Genomic DNA, 27,903 nt, shown 5'->3' on the forward strand with positions numbered 1-27,903 from the left:
AATCCCTCAGCTTTTCAACAGCTGGTACAAGAGGAGCTGAGAATTTGAAAGAGAAAATTACATATTTCAAGTCTTCAGTTGCTCCTGCAGATGTATTTTGGCACTAATATGTTACATGTTGATTGCACAGTTTGAGCAGATAATCTGATTGATAGTGACAGAACAAACACCTTGATCAAGGTATATCCAGTGTATCGATCAGGCTGCCTTTTATAATTTAATTTTAATTTAATTTTAATAGGATATCCTTTTGCTAGGCTGTAGTATTAGCCGAGAGTATTGGTACTCTTTCACTTTCTCTTGATAAGCCGCAGCAGGGTACTATTGTATATATTTGGGCAATGTGCCATCAGAATTACCACATCGAGAGCTGCAGATTGCACCCCATCTGCTAAGTACAGTGGCACTTTAATGCAGTGGCAAATTTAGTAAATTGGGCCCAGTTCTTCTGATGGTTTAATCCTTTCAGCATCCCACTTAGCTTGAAGGCATTGTGGCTTTCTTTGAAGTAAGGCACAAAGCTTTTAATAGCAGGGGGTGGTTTCAGAGAACATCTGCTGAATGTTTGCTGTAAGTGATCATTGAGGATAACAGATCTATAGAGAAAATATAGAGAGACACATGGAAAAAATTGAGAAGGTATTCATCAAAATGGTTCTTCTGTTAATTGTCTAATAACTCTTGTCAAAATATCACAATTGATCAGTGTCCTACACAACTGTGCTTTGGTATCTTGGTGATTGCTCCATTGGCCTTTATAAAATATATAGTGCATTAGTCACATCAAAGTAGCTGATGTTTCCTGGTGAAGCTTGGTTTGTGAGTTGTACAAGTTGAAGTGTCACTATTTAAGTCGTGACTTTTAAAAAGCTTTTTGAAATGGTAGCTGTTAGCCCTTAGAATTTACAATGCAAGCAACTAAGCAGGTTTGCATGTTAGTTGTTGCCAGTTGAGTTTGTTAGGTTCCTCTGTGAATGTGTTTTTTTAAATGCTGTTCAGACACAGACAGTAATGCATCAACAGACACAGATGTGCAGAGTTGTGAGTTTCAGAAAATATTGTTTCCAATTTTTGCCAACAAGTCATAGCCATTAAAGCCTGGCCAAACTCCCTAACTTTGAAGTAAAATAGCTTTGTGCCTTACTTCAAAGAAGCCACAATGCCTTCAAGTTAGGGAGAAAGACTAAGTTAGGCCAGGTCTTAATGGCTGTGACTTCTAATTTACACAGGCTGTTCAATTTAGACCAAAGTGTGCACTTGCATGTCGTGGGTCAGGACCTGCATTGGATACAAAATACTGATTTAAAATAATATTCTGGACCTGTAGCTTAAGCTGAAGATTTTTTCATTATTTCTAGATGCTTTAAATTTAAGAATATTTGTTCATTTTGCCATTGAAGTATACTTAAATGTTTAAGTTTTCAAATGTTTCTGAATATTAGAAAATTAAGTTCAACAATTATGACATGGAAGTAAATTCTACCACCCCCTGCTTTCTCTACTGAAGCTCTAACACAGATGGCTAGCCAAATGTAGTGTGACCTGATGTTTCAGAAGTCACATGTTAAGCAATGAAGATTTAACTTACACAACTTTTTTAATGGACCAGAAGTTTTTTCCTGATGAAAAGGACATGAAGTCAAACTCAGCAGAGAGTTTCAAGTAAGGTGCAAATATAAACAATCTGGGAGAATGCTCAATTGATCTGATGTTGGTGGCAGTTGAGGTCAGAAATTAGTGATTTTTTTTTCCTAGCTTAATTGGCTTATCCAAGACTAGATATTGCACAAAAAAATGACAGTGAAATAACGGCAGAAATGCTTGCAACATTTGCGTCAGGCAGCATCTGTGGAAAGAGAGCCAGTTAATGTTGGATAAATGATCTTGGACTTGACTTTAATGGTTTCCCTTTGCACTGATGCTGCCTAACTCACTGACTGTTTCCAGTATTTTCAGATTTCCAGCATCTATTTTTATGTATGATAGAGCTATAAGGGTGAGGGAAGGTAGCTGGGAGTTAGAACTGCTTGCAGTCTTTGCACCCACAGTTGGATATAGCCGCTAAAGGACAACAGAAAGGGATAGAGACAAAAATGCACTCTGGTGAATCCTAAGACAGATTTATCAGGATGGGAAGAGTTCCCATTTCTATATGTACTATAACTTGATAAATGTAAAGTAGATGAGCAATAGCAAAGAATAATTGATCTGACATATCATTGGTTTAGATCATCTTGGTTAAAATATGCTTTCAATGTGTGGTACAGTTAACTGGACCAGCAGTTAATCGGGACAACAGCTTATTTGGGAGAACTTTTTTAATAAAACAAACTTATTGAGAAAATAGGCTGGATTCCCTTTGTTTATTTGGGATGTTGTGCCATTTAGTTACAACAGAAGGCTGTTGCCAAACAGTTTTTGACTTGCATGATTTTTGACACTGATAGTTGGCAAGAAGTGAGCAGTAAGACAATTCAGAACTGTTGCTCACTGCAGTTTCAAGCAATCAGGCTTGGATACGCAAGAAACAGCCCAGAGTGAAAATGAAACAATTTCACTACTTTAACAAGTTAGGAACTACAAAGAATTTAAAGTTATTGATAATTACTTTAGATGTTACAATGCAAGTGAAGATTTACAGAATGCAATTGTCAAATGTCTGATAAGGAAACACCAATGCCCTTGAACGGAAATAAAAGTGGATAAGGCCTAATCTATCAGAGGAAAAGCCCTCTCCACCATTGAGCACGTCTACATAGTGTTGTTGCAGGAAAGCAGCATCTGTCATCAGGGACCCCCGCCACCCAGGTCATGCTCTCTTCTCTTGCTACCATCAGGAAGAAGGTACAGAGGCCTCAGGACTCACACCAGCAGATTCAGGAGCAATTACTACCCTCAACCATCAGGCTCATGGATTAAAACTGCTTCCCAGTTTACTGGAATCCTCTGCATTTCAGAAAATGTTTCACTCAACTTGCCTCATCATTGAAATGTTCCTACAACCTATGGACTCACTTTCAAGAACTCTTCATCTCATGTTCTCGATATTTATTGCTTATTTATAAATTTATTTATAGACAGGGTCTGCTGGCCTCCCCGGTTCCCTTATTTAAGACCACAAGAGATATGAGCAGAATTAATCCATTTGGCCCATCGAGTCTGCTCTGCCATTCAATCATGGTTGATCTTTTTCTTTTCCCCCTTCTTAGCCCCACTCCCCAGCCTTCTCCCTGTAACCTTTGATGCCATGTTCAATCAAAAACCTATCAAGCTCTGCATTATATACACCCAACGACCTGGCTTCCACAGCTGCCTATGGCAACAAATTCACCACACAATTGGCTAAAGAAATTTCTCTGCATCTGTTTTACCCTTGTATCCTAAGGCTGTGCCATCTTGTTCTAGACTCCCTCCCCCCCCCCCCCCCCCACACACACAATGGGAAACGTTCTTTCTATATCTACTCTGTCCAAGCCTCTGAACATTTGAAAGGTTTTAATGAGATCCCCCATCATCCTTGTGAACCTTCTCTGAGCCCTCTCCTATGCCAGCACATCTATTCTTGGATGAGGAGGCCAAACCTGCTTATAATTTTTTTTCAGCCCAAGCTGGTTAAAACCTGAGGTACAAGCATAGCCCAACATGCTCATTTGTCAATTGCTTAGAAGCTTTGGACACTACCTCACTTTTTTAATATTTAATATTTTTGTCTTTACACATTTTAAAAATATATTCAATATACATAATTGTTTTACTTGTTTATTTATTATGTTTTTATTTATTACTATTATTTTCTCTCTCTGCTAGATTATGTATTGCATTGGACTGCCGCTGCTAGGTTAACAAATTTTGCATCATATGCCGTTGATAATAAACCTGATTCTGATTCTAGTGGTGTTCAGTATTGTGGCTTTCTAAAGATTTACATAGATATTACTGTGTAGCCCTAATTGTTTAATACTATTTAGTGCCTTTGACAGGACAATGTTTTATTATTATTATTATTATTATTATTATTATTATTATTATTACTACTATTATTGTATTTGCAGGTTATTGTCTTATGCATAGTAGTTTAACACCCAAATTGGTGTGTTTTTTTTCATTGATTCTATCATGGTTATTATTCTATTATGGATTTATTGAGTATGCTGCAAGAAAATGAATGTCAGGGTTTTATATGGTAACATATATGTACTTTGATAATAAATTTACTTCGAACTTTTGAACTCTGAAGGCAGTCCAGTATCTACATTGATTTTGCTCATTTACAGTCAAAGGAACAGTGGGTGAATTCTTCTGATAATTATTAGGAAGTAATACACTTTTATAGTACTGTAATAGTTTTGATAGTGTTCTAATTTGATACTCAATTAAATGGCAGTTTATCTTTTCTATATCTTATGAACTCTTTCCCTGAAACTTTGGCTATTCGGGGCAGCCACTTAATTGGGCCTAAGTATACTGGTCCCAATGTGTCCACCAGAATCCACTGTATTTCTGAACATGCTAGTTTTGTAATTATTCCACAAAATTTTAATTGTTTTTTAATAGTGTTGTTCCTTTTTGCACCTTGTAATGCATTGGGCAACATTTTTGCCATTTCCTTTGCATTTGTTGGTAATTTATGAGGCAGAGGAACTAGCTCAACACTGAACCTAGCACGGATAGAAAGTGTGTAAGGAGCTGGCTGGATTCTAATCTGGAACCATTTGCCTCAAAGTCCAGTGGTAATGCCATTACAGCACAACTGGCTTAATGTCACTTGACTAAAATGAATTCATGTTTCCCTCAATGTAGTGAAACTTAAGGAGAGATTGTTAAGAGGTTTGATAGTGTATAATTGTTACAAGTACCCTAAGTAAAGCAACAGTGTCCTTGTTGCAACTCACACAAAATGCTAGAGGAACTCAGCAAGTCAGGCAGTCTCTATAGAGGGGAATAAACTGTTAACATTTTGGGCCCAGACCCTTTGGCTTCTTGAACATGTTGTTTGGCTCTGAGCCCACCTTTTAAATTTACAGTAGCTGATATAGATTGGTCTGTGCCACCATTGAAAGCTGGGGTTACCTTGGGGACCCTAAAGTTGCCAGTTAACTTCAAACAGGCCATGCTGAGTCGGGAAATAAAGAAGGGTTATGTGACAACATAATCTTAACTATTATGTAACCACTAGAATCCATATCAGGGAGTTGAGTGGTTGGTGATGGGTGGTAATCACAGCAGACCTATTTGTAGTTTTGATGGATAGAGTTAATGTCAAGGCAGTGGATGTGATTTTTTTTTTGGTTTCAGCAGTGAGCTCACTGCATTGGAGCAGTGCTCATTGTGGCAAATGAAAGCATTCCATTAGTCTTGACCAGTACCTTGCAGGTTGTTGGAAAGCCTTGGGATGTCGAGAGGTGTGTCAATTGACACACTTTCCTTGCTCTCTCACTCTGCTCCTTTGTTTATTTTTGTTTTTGCAAGTCTATTTTAGGTTCTATTTAATGGTGGCACCAGCATAGGCCCTGTGTAATTGTAGTAAGACATTCTTGCTCACATACACAAAATCTCTTTCGATAAAGGCCAACGTTTACCCCTTTACTGCTTGCTGCACCGGTAAATTTGCTTTTAGTTGCTTTCAGTGAATGGTGTACAAAATCACCCAGGTCCCTTTGTTCATCATTAACAAATTGATCGTGATTTAAATGATTGTTATTCCTGCTGAAATAACTTCATGTTTGCCCACATTATGGGGTAAATGCTGTGTGGTGTTGCCTATTCACTCTGTTAGTCCAAATCACCTTGAAGCTTTGTGACTCACTTAAGTATATTTAGTTTTGTCATTGGCAAACTGGGAAATATTACATTTGGTTCTGCCGTATTAAATCATTGTGTGTATCTGGGTCTCAGGCATGGATTACTGTGATATCCTATTATTCACTTCCTGCCATCTTGATCCTTGTAGAATCACTGAGAAATGTAACATGGAAACTGACTCTTTGGCCTCCTGAGTCCATACTGATCAACAAGCAGCATTTTCCATTTCATTCTGTTTTGCTTTCCATTCCCCTTCTCCCCCACCCCCAAACAGATTCTGGAAGTTTTAGTTATTAGAATAACAGCAATCACTGTTGAGCCCAATAGCATGAATAACTATTTTCCCTTTAGTATTGGTCCTCTTGGGGTTGGTTAACCCAGTGATTTGATTTAATGCTGCTATAATTTTTGTTTGTGTCACTAATCAGCATTTATTAGAAATCTACTGTTGCCCTTGAGAAGATGGTCAACTCTCTGGAACTGCTGCAGTCTGTCTGGTAAAAGGGCTTCCTCAGTGTCATTGGGTATGGAATTACAGTGATAATAAAGAAATGCTGATATTTCCAATCAATGTGGTGTGCAACTTGATGCCGAAAGATGGCAGTAATTCCTTGTGCCTACTGTCCTTGCCTTTGGCATTGAGTTTGTTAGTTGAGAGATACATCTGGAATTATTTAAGTAAGTAAACTTTGTGTAGCCACTGTAGAAGTGTAATGATGAAAAAAATGAATAAAATTGTGGATAAGTTGCTTTGTCCAGGTTAATGGCAAGGTTTGAGTCAAGTTGCCGCTGTACTCACTAAATCAACTGGACATTATTCATTCTTTTTGCTTGACGTGTCAATGGATTGTTAAGAGGCAAAATGATCACTGCCAAATGCTCCCAGCACTTAAGACCTACCTTCAGGTAGATGGCACTTAATTGAGTTCATGCTCAGCAGCTTTTCCACCATGCTCATCCCATTCCAAAACCTTAGTCACAAACAGGAAGTATCTACCTGAAGGGATGAAAAGACTTTGCTTTATGAAGTTGGAAATTCTCTATTTATTCCCACTAAATCAGAATGTGAGGCTGTCTCTGACTTTCTGAAATGCCAAGCACTCAATTGTATGTATTTTAGGTTCACTGCTGCAGCATGTACAGTCAGACCCTTGGGACTATTATGAGATGATGTATTTCAATTTCTCAGTTTCACCTCCACCTGTTCACACAAATATTTCACTGAATAAACTTGGCAAGAATCTCAGAATTGCCTTTGGCTAGTCACATGATAAGTATTTCAGCATTCCAGGTGGTTAGCTGATTGGGTTCAGCACTCAATCCTCCTCCTGTGCAAGGTCTCCATCCCTAACTTCCAGAAAGATTAAACCTTTATTCCATAATGTGTTTTATTCCAAAAGACCTGGAATGGAATTTTTTATCAATAAATCATAATGCTTATGCGTATAAGTTACTACCACATCCAAATATACCCACTGGTACTAAGATTGACAGGTAAAAAAAGAATATGGGAGGGGGATAAATACTGAACTACACATTTGTTTAATCTACACGAGGCAAAGTTGTAAAATTTGTCCTTCAGTCAAATTATTCCCTTAAGACCTTAAGACATAGCTGAATTAGACCATTCAGCCCATTGAGTTTGCTCCCCATTCTCCTGCCTTCTCCCCTTAACCTTTGAAGCCCTGATTAATCAAGAATCTATCAACCTCCATCTTAAGTATACCCACTGACTTGACCTGCACACAGTCAGTGACAACAAATTGGACAGATTCACCATTGGCTAAAGAAAATTTTCTTCATCTCTGTTCTAAATAGAGTGAATGACCAGAAGATAGCTTGCTTATCTCAAGCAATATAATGAAAATTCCATGTCTTTTTTTTAATAAAATTGTGCCAATATCAGTGAAAATTGAAAAGTCTTAAAGTTCTTGATACATACAGGCCATGAAACCTAACTAACAGAAGCAAACAACGATCATGCTCATTGATTTGAGACATACTTTTAATTTGAGGTTTCCAAATAAAGCAAAAATTAACTTTTATCTGATCTCAGTCTTGGGGTAACTTAATTCGGATTTTCAACAATTAATGTTGACCCATCTGAACTTGTACACAGCTACACCTTAATTCATTTTTCAGTTATTGGGTACTGAATGGTCTGATGCCCTGGACTTTGCAATTGAAGATTGTCCAGCAAATAACATTATCATATTTGGCATCCACCAAATGGTTCATGAATCCGCTTCTTTCACTTCTTTTGCGTCTTTTTCTTTCACATGTGGTTCTGTTACTGGTGGGGCCTGTGATGGTGTGTTTTCAGGCCGATTGAGCAATCTGGCACTTTGCTGTCTCCAGCAGGGTTCAGGAAGGCGAGCATCCTTTTCCAGGCCAAGAAGCTTGGAGACTGGGTGCAAGCCAGTGGTCGACTCCGTTTCTTGTGGATTGAAATGTCGGGGAAGATTGAAAGTATCGAGGCAAGTGTTCAGCACTCACATTTGCTGGAGGTGTCTGTGTCTGATGGTCTCCTTCCCTCTGGCTTGCTGTTCCGGAAGGAAGGTCCCTGTGTTCGAATGATATCTCCCTTGATGCTATTGGAGGATGGTGCTGGAGCAAGGTTTAATAAATCAGTTTGTGAATTGGACTGCAGTTTATGTTATGTTTTCTGGTTCTGGTCGCTTCTTTTCCTGTTGCTGTTTTTGGGCAACTTTGAATTGAGCAGTCTACGTATAATGGACACTGAGCTGAACTTGAGATGGACTCTTTTCGTTTGTGTTGTTATTGTGTGTTTTTGTGCATTCTATTTGTTTTTTGCGCTGGGGGGGGGGGATATTGATGGTTTTCCTTGTTCGGGTTCCATGGCTTTCTTTGTTTTGTGGCTGTCATTGGGGAAGACAAATTTCAGGGTTACATACTGCATAAATACTTGGATAATAATGTACTTTGAACTTTGATAAAGGAAAAACATTTTCCTTATGCTTAAGGTAAACTTCAAGTCTAATGAGCCTTTGTTTTTGATGATCTGCTTATTGTTATTAGATACGATATAGGGTGGTGGTATTCTCGACAGGGAATGTGGGACTTGTGTTGGCAAGTGCATGTCTTCAGCAAGTCCTTAGAACCATGACTCTGAATATCATGAATATGTTTGGTTATTTAATTTCATATGCAGATTTTGAAAATCTAGTTGAAAGATCGGGTTAAGTGTTATGTTTTGTAACTCCAAAATAAAAAGAAACTATTTGTAATGAAAAAATGGCAGTCCAAAATGGTGTGTGTCTTAGTTTGTGTTTACTTTAAGCAAGATGCGCACATTTTGTGTAGTAACATCATGACATATACAATTCATGTATTTTTACATGTAACCATAATGAATTATTTACGCGACAATGCTTAAACAACTTACTTACAATATTGCTATAATACTACTGAAATAATAAATATACAACACTCCTGCTTAGCTATCAACTCCCACTCAATACAGAATGCATCTCAACTATATAACACAACTGCTTGACAAACATCCACAGCATAGAAAATGTTTAAATTTCCCATTCAGGCCTAAAGGTTTAATTACTGGAGGCTTTCTTACTTTTGTGGGATAACATCTTTCCTGTCAAGGGGATCGTTCTACTTGGGAGGCGAGAGTTGTGGCCGTGGAACAATCTCAAGTTCTGGGACCTCCTCCATGGTGGTACTAAGAGTTGACTCTGAGACTGCAGGGCTGGTTCTGACAGATCTGGACACCCTCTTTTCTTGGCTTTTCTCTCTGGATCTACTTTGATCCTGGCTTCTTTCTCTCTTTATCCCACTCTTTTTCTTTCTAGATGTACATCTTGATCTTGGGAAGGTGCATTTATTCCACTGGAGTATTCTCTCGTTAATCCTTCCTTTACAACATGATCTTTCCTCCTGGTTTTCTTTACCTACAACATCATCTGATGAATCCTCTGTTCATGTACCATCACTGACTCCTTTCTTCCTTCTGTTCATCCAACTGGGCTTTGGTCTTCGCATCTACTTTTATAAGCAGCTTTTTGTTTCCCACTTGAAGTTCATAGAATAACCTTAATGCATGCAGAGTAGATTCTAGTTCTTTGTACTCACAGAAGCAAAATGTTTGAAACTTTCTTGCAGCTCCTTGAACTCCCTTACAGCTTAAAACTAAGTAACTGCCTGATTAACATATCAGAAGCTTTACAAAAACTGTTGTAGTTGGACTGCTGTGTTCATCACTTTTATGAATCCTCTGAGCAACATGTCCTCTCCTTGGTCCAATATGCTTTCCATCCAGAAGCAGAGGTTGGCACCAACACCTGTTTGCCCTCGGTTTGGCAACAGTTCATGGTATACAGCAAGGAGACATTTGTGGCATAATCCAGTACTTGAATTTGCTTTCAGTTGACTCTTGCAGAAGATGTGGCATGCAAATGGTGGATGGAACTCACTCAATCACTCAGTCTCAGCCACTCACATTCCCACAATGCTGGCTTGCCTGTTTTTACCACATACAAGTCCAAAATAGCTTGTTGGTATATTGTATTTTACTGTTACGAATGTCATTTCCGCAACAGTTATCTTTTCTCCAGTATAACTTCTTAGTTGGATATCTTCAAGCTTCAGTTCAGTAACTTTGAAATGCCTCTCAAATTCATTTTGTGGAATGACTGAAACAGCTAATTAGACCATTGTATAATTCCACTTTAGTTAATTTGCCGTTATCTTCTGATATTAACCATATTGCTTGTCTCTTAGTTTTCACATTGTAAATCTTAAGGCCACACAGTCCTGTGCCACTCTTGGCAGATTTTTCATTAACAGTATGCAGATTAGTGCTCTTTTTGAAACTACAATTTAATTGTTTAGATGCTTTCTTCCCTGTGTAGACCATTTATTTTTGTCTGCCCAACATACTTTTTGTATATGTCCTACTTTGTTGCATTTTCTGTATGTTTCACCTTTAAATCTATATTGATATGGTGTGTGTGAGCCCCTGCTACAGAGATAACACAGTTTGTTTGGCCAAGTGGTTTCTGTTTAGACTTTACAATTTTGTTCACACTCACTTTCATTCCTGACTGCAACTCAATTGCATCTCTGTCTGCTGTTTCCATTGATACAGCTATTTCAACTGCTGTTCTAAATGCAAGTCGGGCTTCAGTTAGGAGCAGTTTCTGAATGTTTTCTTGTTAAGATTCCACAAACCAAATGATCTCTTAGTGCATTATTAAGCTCATAACCAAACTGACAGTGCTCAGACAATTTCTTCAATGCGCTGAAATGGACTCACTTTCCTTTTAGCAAGCAAGAGAAAATCTGCAGATGCTGGAAATCCAAGCAACAAACACAAAGTGCTGAAGGAACTTAGCAGGCCAGGCAGCATCTGTGGGGAAAAAATACAGTCGATGTTTTGGGCCGAGACCCTTTGGCAGGAAAGCTAAAGCATTCTGCAATCAGCAGTGGTTGTGGATCTAAGTGTTCCTGCATTACTTTCACAATATCAGCAAAGATAATTTTGTTTCGTTTGGTTGGAACATTTAAACTTTGAAGCAAACTGTATGCCTTTAAATCCAATACACTCAGCAAAATTGACACTTGTTTCTAATTGGTTATTCCATTTGCTTCAACATACTGCTCAATTAGTTCAGTAAATAAAATCCAGTTATCTGTGGTGTAATCAAATGTGTCAATCTTCCCAATGTAGCCAGCTGCTTTTGCCCTTTTGGTTGTTATTACTGTACCTAGTACTCGTGGTTTACGAACATGTGTATTCTTCTGTTTTCCTTTTTTTAAACTTGATCATTTTTTTCCCTTCCGAAGAACATGCTATACTGCTGTTCTTTTTAACTCAACAGTTTTGCTGCGCTTCAACAGGTAGGTAGTTGTCTTGGGTTTGTTTTAAAACTACCACGTCGCTACCTACGTTTTGTAACTCCAAAATAAAACCAAATTGCAATAAAAAGACTGAAGTCTGAAATGACCTGAGTTTTAGTTTGTGCTTACTTTAAGTGAGGCAAGCATGGATTACATGGTAGTGTCATGACCTATGCGGTTCATGTGTTTTTGTATATAACCATAAAGAATTATATAAACAATAAAGACTGCTTAATCAAATATTAGGTTTTTTAAAAATTAGTTTTCAGTGTCAGAGTAGTTTGGTAGTCAAAGTTTTACCACACTGCCGTTGACTCTTGAATGAGCAGGACTTAACTTTAGTGGGCTTTTGGTCCATAAGTGTAGCAAATTCAGGGCCTTCATATATTTTGGTGTTCAATTTCTTAATAAAATATCATTAAGGCTAATCTGGAGGAGTAGGAAAGCTTTCTGTTTCCTGTACTTCATTGTGCTCGTGTAAACTTGAGCTAAATCAACCTTTTTAATTAGATACATGTGAAGTGAAGCTAAAAAAAATCGCATTTCTATTCAATCCCCTCAACCATTGATGCCTCTTGTCTGAAAATCTTACTGATTTCAGCCTTTAATGCACTAAGTTATAAAAGCAAGTCCATTATTATTAAATTGGATTTATCAGCAAATCTGCATGAAATGTAATTCTATGAAAAGAATTTGGAATTGCAAACCAAAATACTATTAACCATCAATTGTACAGAATTATTTTCTAAATTATTTTGAATCAGTATTTTTAGCATTTTTGTTATTTTAAGATGGCAGAATCTCTGTACTGTTAACACTCTAGGGTTAATATTAGAAGCAGAATCCAGCATAAAATTAGTTTGAGATTCTTCACAGACTGGGGCACAGCATGTCTGGATCTGCGGGGAGCTTTGGTTCTTTTTTATATGGAGATTAAGGGGAATAGGGCCTATGTAATGAGCAGATAAAAGCAAGAGATGGAAAAAGATTCATTGCACATGGCTCTTAGCATTATAGGTGGAGGTTTACACCCAAAAAAAGGAAGTTTGATGTTCCTGCGTTGTGTTCATTCAGTGAACTGTAAAACACTTTGAAGAAGCTTATCTGTGGTTTGAGGGTTTCCTGGGAGAGTTGCTGGCTGACTGGCAAGGAAGGCATTGATTGACATGAAAGTGATTTCAATGCCAGGGCTTTAGACTAGAGCAAGCCCATTGATATGAGATATGGACACTTTGCTGAAATCTCCATTTTGGAATTGGAAAGCATTACCAATAGAAAGGAATAACTTTTATTTCCTGTTGCAGTGAATGAAGAATTTAAGTGCAGCATGTTTGAAGTTCATGTGATAGTAGTGTATTAAATTTGGTTTGCATTATTGGAAAAAGTCAATATAAAAAGATGTTTTAAAAGTTTATAATTCTGAGTTTTTGTCTAATTCCATTACTGATTTAATTTTAGGAACAGAAAATTAAAATCCAAGCAAACTCAATATACTGATCATGGGGGAGGGGGACAGGAAGCTGCAGCTGACGACTTTTCTGATTCTCTGGTCATTGTTTTATCTTAAATGTTTGCATGCATTTACTGGTACTGGTAACATCACATGAGTATATTTAAATCCATCACTGAACATTTAAAATTTTAATTTACAATAGTTCTGCAAAGAGTTTACTGAAACATCAACTCTAGGCAAAATTTGTATTTCCAAATCTTATATCAGCATCTGTATAATTTTGAAACAAGATGTATCATCTTTAAATTTCAACTGCTCAGCCACAGTATAAAGTTAATTGAGTTGTACTCCATGTTTCTAACTTTTTTTTTGTTTGGTGCGGTTTTCTAGTTTCAGAATTAAACTATAAGCTAAATCTGTCATGATTGGACTTTAGTAAAAATTTGTAGGGTAAGCCAGACTACAACACAATACAATGATGGCCATTCCGTAAAGCTTGATCTTTGTAAAGGAACTAATTAGTTATTTACGATCCTTTTTCAGAATATTTGAAATTGGATTTTCCATTTGAGAAGGAATTGACAGAATAAATTTAAGGTATCTGAAATTACTAAAGGACACATTTCCCAAATCCTTGAAAATGATGCAGATAGTCCTTTATTCATCATGTATGCTTTTTAAATACAATTTTAAAGATATCAATCAACTTTTATTTGTCTGATACATTTCATTAAAAAGTATAGAAAACCTTTATTTAACAAATATCATTTACATGATTGTCTTTTAAACCTGAGCATTGCTATGGTTATTGTTATGCCTGTGCAATTCCTTTATATATTTATGTTTTCAACACCCCATTCTTTAATCTTGGGTATGACCCTAAACACATTAAACTGAAGTGTTGGTAATGCTCTTTGTTGGAGGATGGGGGGGGTGGGCAAGATAACATTTATGAATCAGACTGTGGCTTTGTTTGAACTTGCTGCTAATGGATGAGCTGGCAAATAACATTAAAATAGTCAAACCTTTCAAGTTCAGAGGTGGCACGAGGGAATCGAGCCAAGGGAACTTCAAAAGCCAGCACAGCAAGACAGAACATGTGTTTGAGACTGAATAGATTAGAGGCCATTATCAGTCATTTGCCATGATGTAGTGAACAAAAACTTGATTTTCCCTTCAGGGATGGGGTTAGTAATTTTTTAATAAATAGTTACTTCCCAGCGCTCTACCTGGTACCCATGCATTCTAGCCCAGAAATACAGGATAATATGGTTCATCATTCCATAACCACATAACTAAACTCTTTCTGATCTTGAGATAGCTGTAAATTAGACTGAAATACCCATTTGAACAAGACAAATCCAGAAGGATTATGAAAGAATTATGATTCTTATTTATTTTCTTTGAAACTGATTGAACCATATCCTACTACTTGAGGCCTGAGATCACTATTAAAGCACCCACGCACCACTGCTCTCCATCTGCTAATTCATGCTGTAAAGGTTAACTTCTCTTCACCCACCCCCTTCCCCAAATAACTGTCTTGGGCTTTACCTTTATCTGAAAACACCCCAGGAATTAAAAAAACATTTTCCTACATTCCCCATTGAAACGGAAATGTGTTGGATCATGTGCCAGGACCAACAATGCAGGATCTGAGATAATTTTCTTTTCCCTTCTCATACTCCCCTGCCCCAACAAGACTGGGAACTGTCTCTGGACTCTTTGGAGAGTTCAGCACAGAGCAAACTGACAGCTTTGGCTTTTCAAATCTGTCTGTAAATCTCACTCTTCTACATTTGACAGGCAGTGCGAGGGAGTCCTGGACTTTAAACTGCTGAATGCCAGAAGTTCCATTCAGAGTTGCTGGCATTAAACAGGGAGATCTAGTTTTATTTTGATGTAACTTGTAAGTAGTCTAAAAGCACAGTTTTTAACTTGATCCAATGCTGGTTTTGTACTTTTTCCACATGCTGTGTACATGAGGGAAAAAAATCATTGTCGAATTGTACTAAAACAGGCCATTGGCCCAATTCAAACATGTCTTCCTGGCTTAGTCCCATAGACCTGAATTTAGCTCACGTCCCTCTAAAATGTTGCTACCCATATACCTGTCCAAATGTTTCCTAAACATTGTAATAATACTTGTCTTCACCACTTCCTTGGTAACTTGTTTCACATACTCATCACCCTCTGTGCAGAAAAGCTTCCCCCAACTTCAGGATCCCTTTTAAGTAATTTCCCTCTCACCTTAAACCTTTGCCTACAAGTTTGATTCCACTGTCCTGGGGAGAAAGAATGTGATGATCTATCTCACCTGTGCTTCTCATGATTTTGTAGACCTCTAAGATCACTCTTAGCTTCCTTTACTGGGGAAAATGGTCATAAACCCTTTAGTCCTGGCAATATTCTTGTGAATCTTTTCTGCACCCTCTCTAGCTTATTTGAATTCATCCTGTAGTTTGGTGACCATTTCATAGGCAGCTGTAGGAATAATAGGGTTGAAATTGCAGGTGGTTTTAATTTGCCTAATTTTAACTGGGACTGCCTTGGTCCAAAGGGATTTGATGGGGCCGATATTTAAGCATGCCCAGGAGAGTTTTCTGAAGCATTATATAGATGACTATAATAGCAAAGGAGTTACAGTAGACCTCTCAGGAAATGAGGCTGGGCAAATGATTGATTATGTCACTACAGGGGAACTTTGGAACCAGTTCAATGGGTTTCAAGTAGTCATGGATAAAGGGAGACTGGTTTTCAAGTTATTGGAGGGGGTTGGAAGAGAACTCATCTTGATGGCATGAAAGAGGATCTCTGAGTTATAGAATCTTACAGCAGAGAAATAAGACATACGGCCCAACTTGTCTGTACCAACTTGTGGCACCCTTCTGTATTGATCCCATCTTCCAGCACTTAGTCCATGGCCCTCCATGTATGAGCATTTCAAGTGCTCATTCAAACAGCTCAAATGTTCTCAAGACCCACCTTCAGCTATTCTCACAGGCAATGTAACACAGGCACCCACCAGTCTGGGTGAAAAAGGGCCCCTTCTTGCCATTAGTGCACATCTTCCAGATTTTTCCACCTCTGATCTGGGAGGAAAATGCTTCCTGCAGTTCATCCCATCGAATCCTCTTAATCCTATATACTTCAGTCAAATCCCACTTTAGCCTCCTCTGTCCGAGGTAAAATGGGCCTAGCCTCTTTGGTCTCTCCTCAAATTAAAATGCTCCATTCCAGGCAGTGTGCTACTGACTCTACTCTGGTCTCTCCCCGCCTCTGGAAGTGCTATCACATCCTCCCTATAAAGTGGTTCCCAGAGCTCCATGTAGTACTCCAGCTGAAGTCTGTTTTAGAAAGCTGGAGAATTATGTCCCTAATTCTGTATTCAATGCCCCAACTAATAAAGGCTGGCATTCCATATGCCCTCCTAATCTTGTTAACTAATCACATTGCCACCTTCATGCAGTGTCAGAACAGGCCCTTCAGCCTGTGCTACTTTGGTGCCAATTCAAACTAATACCATCTGTCTTCACATGGTGTATATCCCTCTTTCCTGGCTGTTCATGTGCCTATGTAATTTCCTCTTAAACATTGCTATGTATCATCTCCATTGGCAGCACATTCCAGGCACCTAACACTTATAAACAGGAGGTTCTGCAGCTGCTGGAAATATTGAGCAACACACAAAGTCTGAAGGAATTCAGCAAGTCAGGCAGCATCTATAGAGGGGAACAAACAGTTGACGTTTTGGGTCAAGATCCATTCACCAGGACTGGAAATGAAAGGGGTAAAAACCAGATTAAGAAGGTGGGAAGAAGGAAAGAAATACAAATTGGCAAGTGATAGATGAGACCAGGTGAGGAGGAAGGTGGGTGGGTGGTTGAAGTAGTAAGCTGGGAGGTGATAGGTGAAAGAGACTAAGAGTGGAAGGAAGAGAGTGTAAGGATGTTGCCTGGTCGTCTTTGCAGTTCTGTTTTGGGATTTATGGAACATTACCTTGCTTCTCAGTGCCTTGGCTACATTAATAGTCAGGCAGCGTACAGGAATAGAGGCCAGATTGTCATGCATACTGTTCATTGCATAGAAAAGATGGCTACGTTTACCAGTGAGTGTGGGGAAAATATGACCTTACATTTAATTACCCATTTTAGTTTTAATTAAAGTAGCAACTGATGTCAGTTCATTAGGCAGAGCATGATTCTATCTTCAGCTTTTTAGAATCAAAAGAAGAAAGTTTTTGATTAGAATTTTCAGCATTACTAAAAATTCCGAATGTGGGGTAAGTTAATTTATCAATGCTGTTAAAAGGTTTATGGTTTTAAAAAAATTAAAGACTAAATTAAAGATGTTTAAATCAATAAATCAATAAAACCTTAATTTTTTGTGCAAAATTGAACATCATATTAGTAATCCACAGCAAATGAACACTGAAAAATGCAAGCTGATAGCTTGTTTCTGATTCATTATTTATTCTTAGCCAAACTGTTTTTAAAAATTTTTAATGCATAGTTTTGGCAACAGCGTCAACCAAATTTGTTGCTGAAGGTCCAATGGTATGACTTTTTACAATACAAGTTCCCAATGTTGCACACTAAACAGTTCATAGCAGAGCTGGGTAAATATTAGACATGACAGTATAGCTCCTATCATTTCCACAAGTGCAACTTTATTTCAGCTATAGTGATAACTTTCTATTGGTTAAGTGAGTTCTGGAGATTACTTGTGGAAAATTGTAATTGTTGTAGAGGGCACATTTAAAATTTTGAAAAGTTTTAAGTTTTCTTTATATCTTTCACTCATTTTAGATGTATCAAATAATGAAATTTATACCAAAATAATTTTCTCTCTAGTTTCACTATTTCACCATATGCTTGAACATAACCATTTTGCTGAAGATGCTTTCAAGCCAGAGTACATGATTTGCTATTTGCTATAAAGATGAATTTGTGTTAATTTAAAATTAACATAGAAGAATTTAAAATTATATAGGTAACTGAACATAGTTTAACATTTTTTTGAGCAGAGATGGAATTCCACCGTATAGAATCCGAAAGCAGCATCGGCGGGAAATGCATGAAAGTGCCAAAGCGAATGGACGAGTGCCACTACCTCACATTCCTGTAAGTTTTTCTTTTATAAACCTACAGATGAGCAGAAAGAAAATACATCTGTGACATATTTCTAAAAAAAATTCAGCCTAATTTTCAATCAATCTTAAGCACATACTTGTCCCCTGCTATATTTTTCGTATCTTAATACACTGGGTTCCGGTTAATTGGGACACATCAGGACCAGTACATTTAGGTCCAATTAACCAGCTGGCCCAATTACAAACCCCATTTCCAGAAAAGTTGGGATATTTTCCAAAATGCAATAAAAACAAAAATCTGTGATATATGTTAATTCATGTGAACCTATATAACTGACAAAAGTACAAAGAAAAGATTTTCAATAGTTTTACTGACCAACTTAATTGTATTTTGTAAATAAACACAAATTTAGAATTTGATGGCTGCAACACACTCAACAAGAGTTGGGACAGAGTTAAAATAAGATTGAAAAGTGCGCAGAATATTCAACTAACACTGGTTTGAAAGACTCCACATTAAGCAGACTAATTGGTAGCAGGTGAGGTATCATGACTGGGTATAAAAGTAGTGTCCATCAAAGGCTCAGTCTTTGCAAGCAAGGATGGGTTGTGGCTCACCCCTTTGTGCCATGATTCGTGAGAGAATTGTTAGTCAGTTCAAAAGGAACATTTCCCAATGCAAGATCGCAGTGAATTTAGGTCCTTCAACATCTACTGTACATAATATTGTGAAAAGATTCAGAGAATTCAGAGACATCTCAGTGTGTAAAGGGCAAGGTCGGAAACCACTGTTGAATGCGTGTGATCTTCGAGCCCTCAGGTGGCACTGCCTAAGAAACCGTCATGCTACTGTGACAATTATAGCCACCTGGGCTTGGGAGTACTTCGGAAAACTATTGTCACTTAACACAGTCCGTCGCTGCATCCAGAAATGCAACTTGAAACTGTATTATGCAAGGAGGAAGCCATACATCAACTCTATGCAGAAACGCTGGAGAGTTCTCTGGGCCCAAGCTCATCTCAGATGGACCGAAAGACTCTGGAACAGTGTGCTGTGGTCAGATGAAACCACATTTCAGCTAGTTTTCGGAAAAAACGGGCATCGAGTTCTCTGTGCCAAAGATGAAAACGACCATCCTGATTGTTATCAGCGAAAGGTGCAAAAACCAGCATCTGTGATGGTATGGGGGTGCATCAGTGCCCATGGCATGGGTGAGTTGCACGTATGTGAAAGTACTGTTGACTCTGAGGCGTATATTAAGATTTTAGAGTGACATATGTTGCCATCAAGGCGACGTCTCTTCCCAGGACGTCCATGCTTATTTCAGCAGGACAATGCCAGACCACATTCTGCACGGGCTACAACAGCGTGGCTTTGTAGACACAGAGTGCGTGTGCTTGACTGGCCTGCTGCCAGTCCAGATCTATCTCCTATTGAAAATGTATGGCGCATCATGAAGAGAAGAATCAGGCAACGGAGACCACGGACTGTTGAGCAGCTGAAGTCTTATATCAAGCAAGAATGGACAAAATTTCCAATTGCAAATCTACTACAATTAGTATCCTCCAGTTCCAAAATGATTAAAAAGTGTTATTAAAAGGAAAGGTGATGTAACACAATGGTAAACTGCCTCTGTCCCAACTTTTGTTGAGTGTGTTGCAGCCATCAAATTCTAAATTTGTGTATGTTTACAAAATACAATTAAGTTGGTCAGTAAAACTATTGAAAATCTTTTCTTTGTACTTTTGTCAGTTAAATAAAGGTTCACGTGAATTAACATATCACAGATTTTTGTTTTTATTGCATTTTGGAAAATATCCCAACTTTTCTGGAAATGGGGTTTGTAGCCAAAGTTTCATGGAAATAGTTAAAAAGGTGTGTGTGTGTATATGTATTTAAAATTAAGTAGATAAGGGATGTCATAGATATCATGTAGTTTTGCTCCTCATGTATGTGAAGGATGTAAGAAATAATTATTGAGTCATAACCTGAGGGCAACACCTCACTTTTTCTGCAATATTTAAGCACAATTATTCTCCTTCATACTGCCAAATGAAAATTATATTCGGCATTATTCTCCTGTAGTAAGGGCAGCTGTGTCCCTCTTAAGGCATTACTTTCATGTTAGGCTTTAATCTTTTTATTCTTTTAATAGAGCAATAAGTGTATTACCCTGCTGACAAAAAGCTTCCAGGTAGTGCCTAGTAAACAGAACACAAATCTTGGCCTAAACAAAGTCAATTAAATAATAAATGAAAGAGATTTGGAAATCCTCGAGGCCTTATTTATTACAGCTTGTTCCAGTGTACCCTTTTAACATGTTTTGCCAACTTGATTTAATTCAGTTCTCCCAAGCACTTCATGTTGTTGGTTTGCACTTAAATAAAGACATTTAGCTGAGCGTAAACCAATGAAAATTGGAGTACCTTCTAGTAATATTTTCTGATTATCATTACTGGAGCAAGAAGGGCTAATACTTTCATGAAGGAATTTACATGTAGAGGGGGGAAACTGCTAGGAAAAACTTTTCACTAATTTAAATGAACTTTGAGTACTGAACCTTTGAATATCTTTCACTTGCGTTTAAATTTCAAGCACAAATCATGCATGATGCTTGAAGGTTGATTGTTTCCATTCCTGTAACTGAAGCTCTTAAAAGAAGTGGCTCAGGGATTCGGGAGGTTCTATAAGATTGTATCATGGCAAATTTAATTTTATTCAAAAAGGAGGACAACATAGGAATCTCCAGTCCATTTAGTTTACTGTCTGTTATTTGAAGCTATTATTGAAGGTGTTATCATAAGACACTTTTAAGAAGAAGGGTAACCAGGCAAAGTTAACATAGACTTTATTTATTGAGATGCAACGAGGAATAGACCCTTTTAGCCCTTTGAGCCACACCGGCCAGCTACCACATATTTAACCCTAGCCTAATCGCAGGACAATTTACAGTGACCAAATAACTTGCCAACCAATACGTTTTTGGAAATTGGGAGGAAACCGGAACACCCAAAAGAAACCACTAAGTCACAGGGAGAAGATACAAACTCCTTACAGACAATCGTGGGGACTTGAGTAAAGGAAATGTTATTTGAGGAAATAACATGTAATGGGCAAATGGGAAGTAAGGGATGTACTAAGGCATTGGATATAGTATGGTGTCATAGATTATTGCAAAAAATAAAAGCTTTTGGTGTAGGAGGTAATATATTGATGTGGATGGAAGACTGGCAGACTAACACATAGCTGACATGTATGGGTCTCCTGGTTGGCAAGATGTATTCTCGTGTTTTGTGGAGACTGTTGCTAGATATTTGCATTACAGTTTTAATAGATTACTAAATGAAGGCACGAAGGTACAGTGGCATGCAAAAGTTTGGGCACCCCTGGTCAAACTTTCTGTTACTATGAATAGCTAAGTGAGTAAAAGATGACCTGATTTCCAAAAGGCATAAAGTTAAGGATGACACATTTCAAGTAAGATTACTTTTTTATTTCCATCTTTTACAGCTTTAAAATAACAAAAAAGGAAAAGAGCCCAAAGCAAAAGTTTGGACACCCTGCTTGATCAGTACTTAGTAACACCCCCTTTGGCAAGTATCACAGCTTGTAAACGCTTTCTGTAGCCAGCTAAGAGTCTTTCAATTCTTGTTTGGGGAATTTTCACCCATTCTTCCTTGCAAAAGGCTTCTAGTTCTGTGAGATTCTTGGGCCGTCTTGCATGCACTGCTCTTTTGAGGTCCATTCACAGATTTTTGAATGATGTTCAGGTTGGGGGACTGTGCAGGCCATGGCAAAACCTTCAGCTTGAGCATCTTGAAGTAGTCCATTGTGGATTTTGAGATGTGTTTAGGATCATTATCCTGTTGTAGAAGCCATCCTCTTTTCATCTTCAGCTTTTTTTACAGACGGTGTGATGTTTGCTTCCAGAATTTGCTGGTATTTAATTGAATTCATTCTACCCTCTACCAGTGAAATGTTCCCCGTGCCACTGGCGACAACACAAGCCCAAAGCATGATCGATCCACCCCTGTGCTTAACAGTTGGAGAGGTGTTCTTTTCATGAAATTCTGCACCCTTTTTTCTTCAAACATATCTTTGCTCATTGTGGCCAAAAAGTTCTATATTAACTTCATCAGTCCACAAGACTTGTTTCCAAAATGCATCAGGCTTGTTTACATGTTCCTTTGCAAACCTGACGCTGAATTTTGTGGTGAGGACACGGGAAAGGTTTTCTTCTGATGACTCTTCCATGAAGATCATATTTGTGCAGGTGTCACTGCACAGTAGAACAGTGCACCACCACTCCAGAGTCTGCTAAAACTTCCTGAAGGTATTTTGCAGTCAAACGGTGGTTTTGATTTGCCTTTCTAGCAATCCTACAAGCAGTTCTCTCAGAAAGTTTTCTTGGTCTTCAAGACCTCAACTTGACCTCCACCATTCCTGTTGACTGCCATTTCTTAATTACATTACGAACTGAGGAAACGGCTACCTGAAAACGCTTTGCTATTATAGCCTTCTACTTTGTGGGCATCATTTATTTTAATTTTCATTAGTGCTAGGCAGCTGCTTAGAGGAGCCAATGGCTGCTGATTGTTGGGACAAGGTTTGAGGAGTCAGGGTATTTATAAAGGTTTGAAATTTACATCACCTGGCCTTTCCTAATGATGAGTATAAAAAACCCATAGCCCTAACAGGCTAATTAAGGCCTGAAACCTTGGTAAGAGTTATCTGAGTGCTCAAATCTCTTGGGGTGCCCAAACTTTTGCATGGTGCTCCTTTCTTTTTTTTCTCACTCTAAAATTGTACAAAACAAAAATAATACAATAATCTTGCTTAAAATATTGAAAAGAATGTTTCATCTTTAACTTTATGATTTTTGGAGATAAGTTCATCTTCTACTCACTTAACTATTCACAGTAAAATAAATTTTGACTAGGGGTGCCCAAACTTTTGCATGCCACTATATGATTAAATTTATTGCTGATAGAAACAATAGGAAAGTGAGTTATGTAGTAGATTAAACATAATGTGGGGAAATGTAGAATTGTGCCTAACAGCATAAACTGTAAAAGATACTGAAGTGGTGAGCTCTGAAGTGCAGAGTAATGTGAGTGTCCGTGGGTAATAGCCAGGTTGAACAAGCAATTAGTAAGGCTAACAGCATTTTAGTGTTTACTAGGTGTGTTGAATGCAAAATTAGAGTATTTCAGTTGTATGTCGCTTTGAGACCATTTCTAGAGTATTTTATACAGTGTTGATCTTATTTTAGCTAGGATGTTATTGGAAGCAGTTCAGGGAAAGTTTACTTGAAGGCAGCAAAAAAAAACCTGAAATGTTGATCATCTTTCTTTCTCTGTAGATGCTGCCTGACCCTCTTGAGTTTTTCCAGCAATTTGAGACCCTGCATCAGGTCCGAGTCTGTAGAGGGAGGATGAGTGAAGGCTGAGACAGTGTCTAGTAGTGATGGGTGGAACTAGATATGCAAGGGCAGGAAGAGATTGATGGGCAGTTGGAGCCAGGTAGGTAAGGGGAGGTGGGGTGCTGAAATGGAGGCTGGTAGGTGATACTAGAAACCAGGTAAGAGAGGTTCTATGATGCTTCTTACATTGTTGGGGGCCTATGTTTGTCGCCATGCCAACACCTTAGATTTGTAGAAAATTGAAGTTAAAATTCTGGGTGAATTAATGTGTTGAGGGGAAACTGGTTAGCTCTTTGTTCCAGGTTGAAGCAGAGGGCCTTAAGGCCTTTCTGATGGGGATGGAGGCTTGTAGAAACTGGTGTTTGTGGTAAGGGTGAAGCATTTGGGACCAGCGATATGGAAGCTGTCAATATGATAAAGCATAAGAGTTGTTTCAGATGTAGATGGGAAGGGATTGGAGAAGGGGACATAATAGAGTTGTTAAGAGTCAGCACAAAATACAACTCTTCTAACATGTCTGGTTTGTGGATTTTGGGCAAGAGATAGAGTGCAGTATGGAAAGGGGGCACTATCAGGTTGTAGGTTATGGAGTAGAGATTTAATGCAATGACATTTTTAAGGTCTAAGAGACAGTTGCCTGATGTTTGTGTGTCATTGTTTAGGGTAAATAATAAAGGGCTTGAGAGCTACCATCTGTCCTCTGCAGTTTAGAGGTCAATGTGTCAGACCACAATAGCTTTACTCATCTAGAAGAGGCTGAGAAGGTAGGAGTAAAGTGGATGGAGAAGTGCAAATTCATAAGTGGTAATGGGTGTGGGACTGGAGAAGGTGAAGTAATCAATGACATATTGGTAATTAGAAATGAAAAGGTCTAAATTTTTAGGCTAGAGAGGAGTGCCCAAGTGGAATGAGAGTGCTGGAGATATGAGAAAGGATCATCAGCAGGATTAAGGATTCCTTGTTAAAGAAATAGACACAGAGGAGAATGTGACAGAAAAGTTCAATGTCATATAGGTGCCAATACTCATTCAGATACTGGAGAGCAGGAAAGGGTGGCTTATCTTACAAGGAATGGTTGAGCAGCTAGATTTGTGTCTGATTGAGTAGAATATGTGTTGTTTGCAAAGAGATCCTAAGGAATCTTGACAGCATATATGTGGAGAGGGTGCATAATCTTAATCCAGAACCAGGAGTGACTGTTTTTTCTTGTAAAAGTGGTTACTTGTTTTAACGAATGGATGTGGTGAAATATTTTGGAATGTGAGGAGTCTCTAAAATTGACTTTCCCAAAAAGAGCAATGGAAGTAGTCTTTGAATAACTTCAGGCCAAAGTTAAATTCTTTAAGTGAGAGGGTAAAAGATTACAGCAGATATGCACAATTGAAGTTACAATCAGATTTTTCGTGATTTTAATGGCAGAGTCAAATCGATAACTAGGTGGCTTAATAATTTGTTTGAATATGTAAATCTGCAAAGTGTTATCAGTAAGCCCCATGTGTTATAATAGTTTGCTTTAAGCCAAGTCAGTATGAAAAGTTAGCACCAAGTCCTGTTGTATGCATGCATGAAAGATTAACTGTGTTTCATGTTTAAGAAATAAGGCAGTGCAAGCTTGTCAGCCCTCCCTGTGTTTTCTTAACTTAAAAATTTCCAGTTGATAAATTAAAGAAGAGTAAGGTGTTAAGGAAGGCTTTTTTTTAGGAACTATTTCTCATTAAAACATGACATTCAAAGCCCGAAGAAATCAAAGGAATGTGTTGGGCAGTGAACCTGAACTAATTCTGGCATGCATTATTTACCAATTGATGAAAACCATTCCAGTTATTTATTTCCTGGATTGGTAATCAAAATGAATTAGAGATCATTTTGGAATCTTTCAGTTCTATTTGATTAAATAGCTAAGGAAATACGTAAAGCAAATATTTTTACTGAATCTCTATTCCTTGCATTTTAGATGTTAAATTTTGGGAAGGGAAGTTTTTAAATGTCCAAGTCACTGTTTGAAATTGTAGTAGTGGGATTACAAATTAATTACACACCATTCTTTATTAAATTTTGTATGCACACACAGACTAATAGGCACATTGAGACCAGTAAGCATAACACGGGCAAGAATTACAATGTTAGATGAAATGAGACACTGGTCAACTCCTATTTAATCTAAAAGGTAAAGCTTCAAAATTAATGAAGGGATGATTCAACACAACTACAAATGGCTGCTAATTGATAAATGTTAACTTTTCTTCCTAATAAATTAAAGTACACAATAGCTTGGTTTGAGGATTTTGCACTGCTTGTGTCCTATCTGAATATAATATCAAACTGAATGAACTGGATTTTTTTTTATTAACAATGAGTAAAACCCTGTTAAAGAATCATGGGTGTTTTGCTCATAGCCTTCCACTTGAATATTGGAGATATATTTAAACCTTAAAATTTGCCTCATCTCTGCTTTTAGCTTACACTGAAATATTATACATTACTACCTCAAAGAATGCATTAGATATCTATTATGATGACACTGTTAATAATTCACATTTGCTTTTTGTAATAACTGCAAAACAAATTGCACACCAATTATCAAGCAGCTAAAGTGCTACTTGTGGAATGAATTGCACAACATTGTTTATGTATAATTGTGAATTTGTAATTGAAAGTAAATTTATAGTGTATAGTTTCATGCATAGTTTGCATATGATCTACGTAGTTTTATCATTTGGCACATTCAATAACAAGTGACACTTGTGTTTGCTTTATTTTCTAGATATAAAGCAAAATCTAATTTTTATGCTCCCTGAACTCCTCTAATGTCAGTGCACAAATACTGAAATGAGAAATCTCAGTCAATGGTACAATAGGGAGCTGATTTCTAACTGTTCTGATGTAAGATAGCTTCGTAATGGGATAATCAGATTGGGTTTAATTCCATCAGTACAGTCAGAAGATCTTCACCAGAAACAGCTTGGGTTCTCAGAGGCTCCATTCTATTTGTTCACATCCAATATGGCAAAAGCAAATCCACCATCAAACTAATCTTATTAAGGGAGTTCAGTTAGCTTTGGTTTTAAATTAGATTATTTTCATCCTCAAGCTGAACAGGACCTGGTTTTTGGCTTTGATCATTTGGCTGTGAATAGTTGCACGGATAGCCCAGTTACTATTCCCAGCTGCACAGCACTCTGTTCATTAACATTACTCTTTTCACTGCATGGTTGCTGTAGAGAAGTCTGAGCTGATCAACTATCTGGATATGATTTTGCTTGATTCAGCAGTGCTTTATCACAAGTTGGATCTAGAGTAAAAGTTGTATCTAAAGAAAACAATCTCTTTTGACTTCATTATTCAGCAATAAAATGTTATAGTTATACAAAGTCTAGGCTCTTAACATGTTAAATCATTTGGGGTGCAAATCTATTAGCATTTTACACACAGTTCGAAGAGATTTTGGAACACTGGTGCAAAAGCTGAGGTTGGAGTAAGGAGATATAAAAGCCCACTTTGAAAATAAGGCAGAAAGCATGTTCCTCGTTTTTATCTTTGCCATTTTAAATAAAGCAATTCTGAAAAAAGGTTTCTGTGTCAAAGTAAAATGTAACACTTGGAACAGAAGAAAAATATTACTGCATTTTGTATAATGAAATATGTGTATTTTTTATTTCACAATGGATTTATGGCAATGCTTATTTTTGAGAGCACGATTATGGATAGTTTCAACATGACCCACATAGATGTTTGTTTACTTTTTCTGGCCATTGAATATGTAGTGTATTTTGGAATTCAGTCATCAATGAATGCCTCAGGCAGCCCTTCTATTAATTGTCCTTAAATTGCAGTAATTTAAAGTTGCTGCATTTGTTTTGTATATTTTGAAAGAAGGAATTTGATTGTCCGGGTTAGCTTGTTCAGCTCAATGCATTTGGCAAACAATTTACAGCTTTTTGGAATGATTTTGTACACTTTACATAATGTGCAAATTGAATTTCCTAAATTTGTTGCCACAGTCTTTATTACATCTTTGTAGAAAAATTTTGTTGAAAACTTGTGGTTCATGCAGCATATTTTAACTGGACTTGAACAAATAAAATGATTTAATTTATTTTTCTTTAAGGCCATACCTGGATATGTCAGCTGAAGTTATACAACTGTAATATTTTTCACTTAAATGCCCAGCAGTACATTTTATTAAAATGATTTTTTCCTGCTTGTGAAAATTTGTTACAATTTGGTGATCTTGGTTCAGCTAAAAAGAAATGAATCTG

At 37.6% G+C, this 27,903-nt stretch overlaps 1 protein-coding gene across 7 annotated transcripts in view; it reads left to right on the forward strand.

Annotated features, from left to right (window-relative positions):
• Positions 1–27,903, forward strand: part of axin1 (axin 1) — a 156,740-nt gene that overhangs the window by 85,730 nt on the left and 43,107 nt on the right. For all 7 annotated transcript variants that reach the window (XM_059979117.1, XM_059979116.1, XM_059979118.1 and 4 more), the window contains exon 4: positions 18,156–18,252. In XM_059979117.1, coding sequence (XP_059835100.1) covers positions 18,156–18,252 — 97 coding nt within the window. The remainder of the gene's footprint in view (positions 1–18,155; positions 18,253–27,903) is intronic.

This window comes from Hypanus sabinus, chromosome 9, assembly GCF_030144855.1.
Source record: "Hypanus sabinus isolate sHypSab1 chromosome 9, sHypSab1.hap1, whole genome shotgun sequence".
Classification (NCBI taxonomy): domain Eukaryota; kingdom Metazoa; phylum Chordata; class Chondrichthyes; order Myliobatiformes; family Dasyatidae; genus Hypanus; species Hypanus sabinus.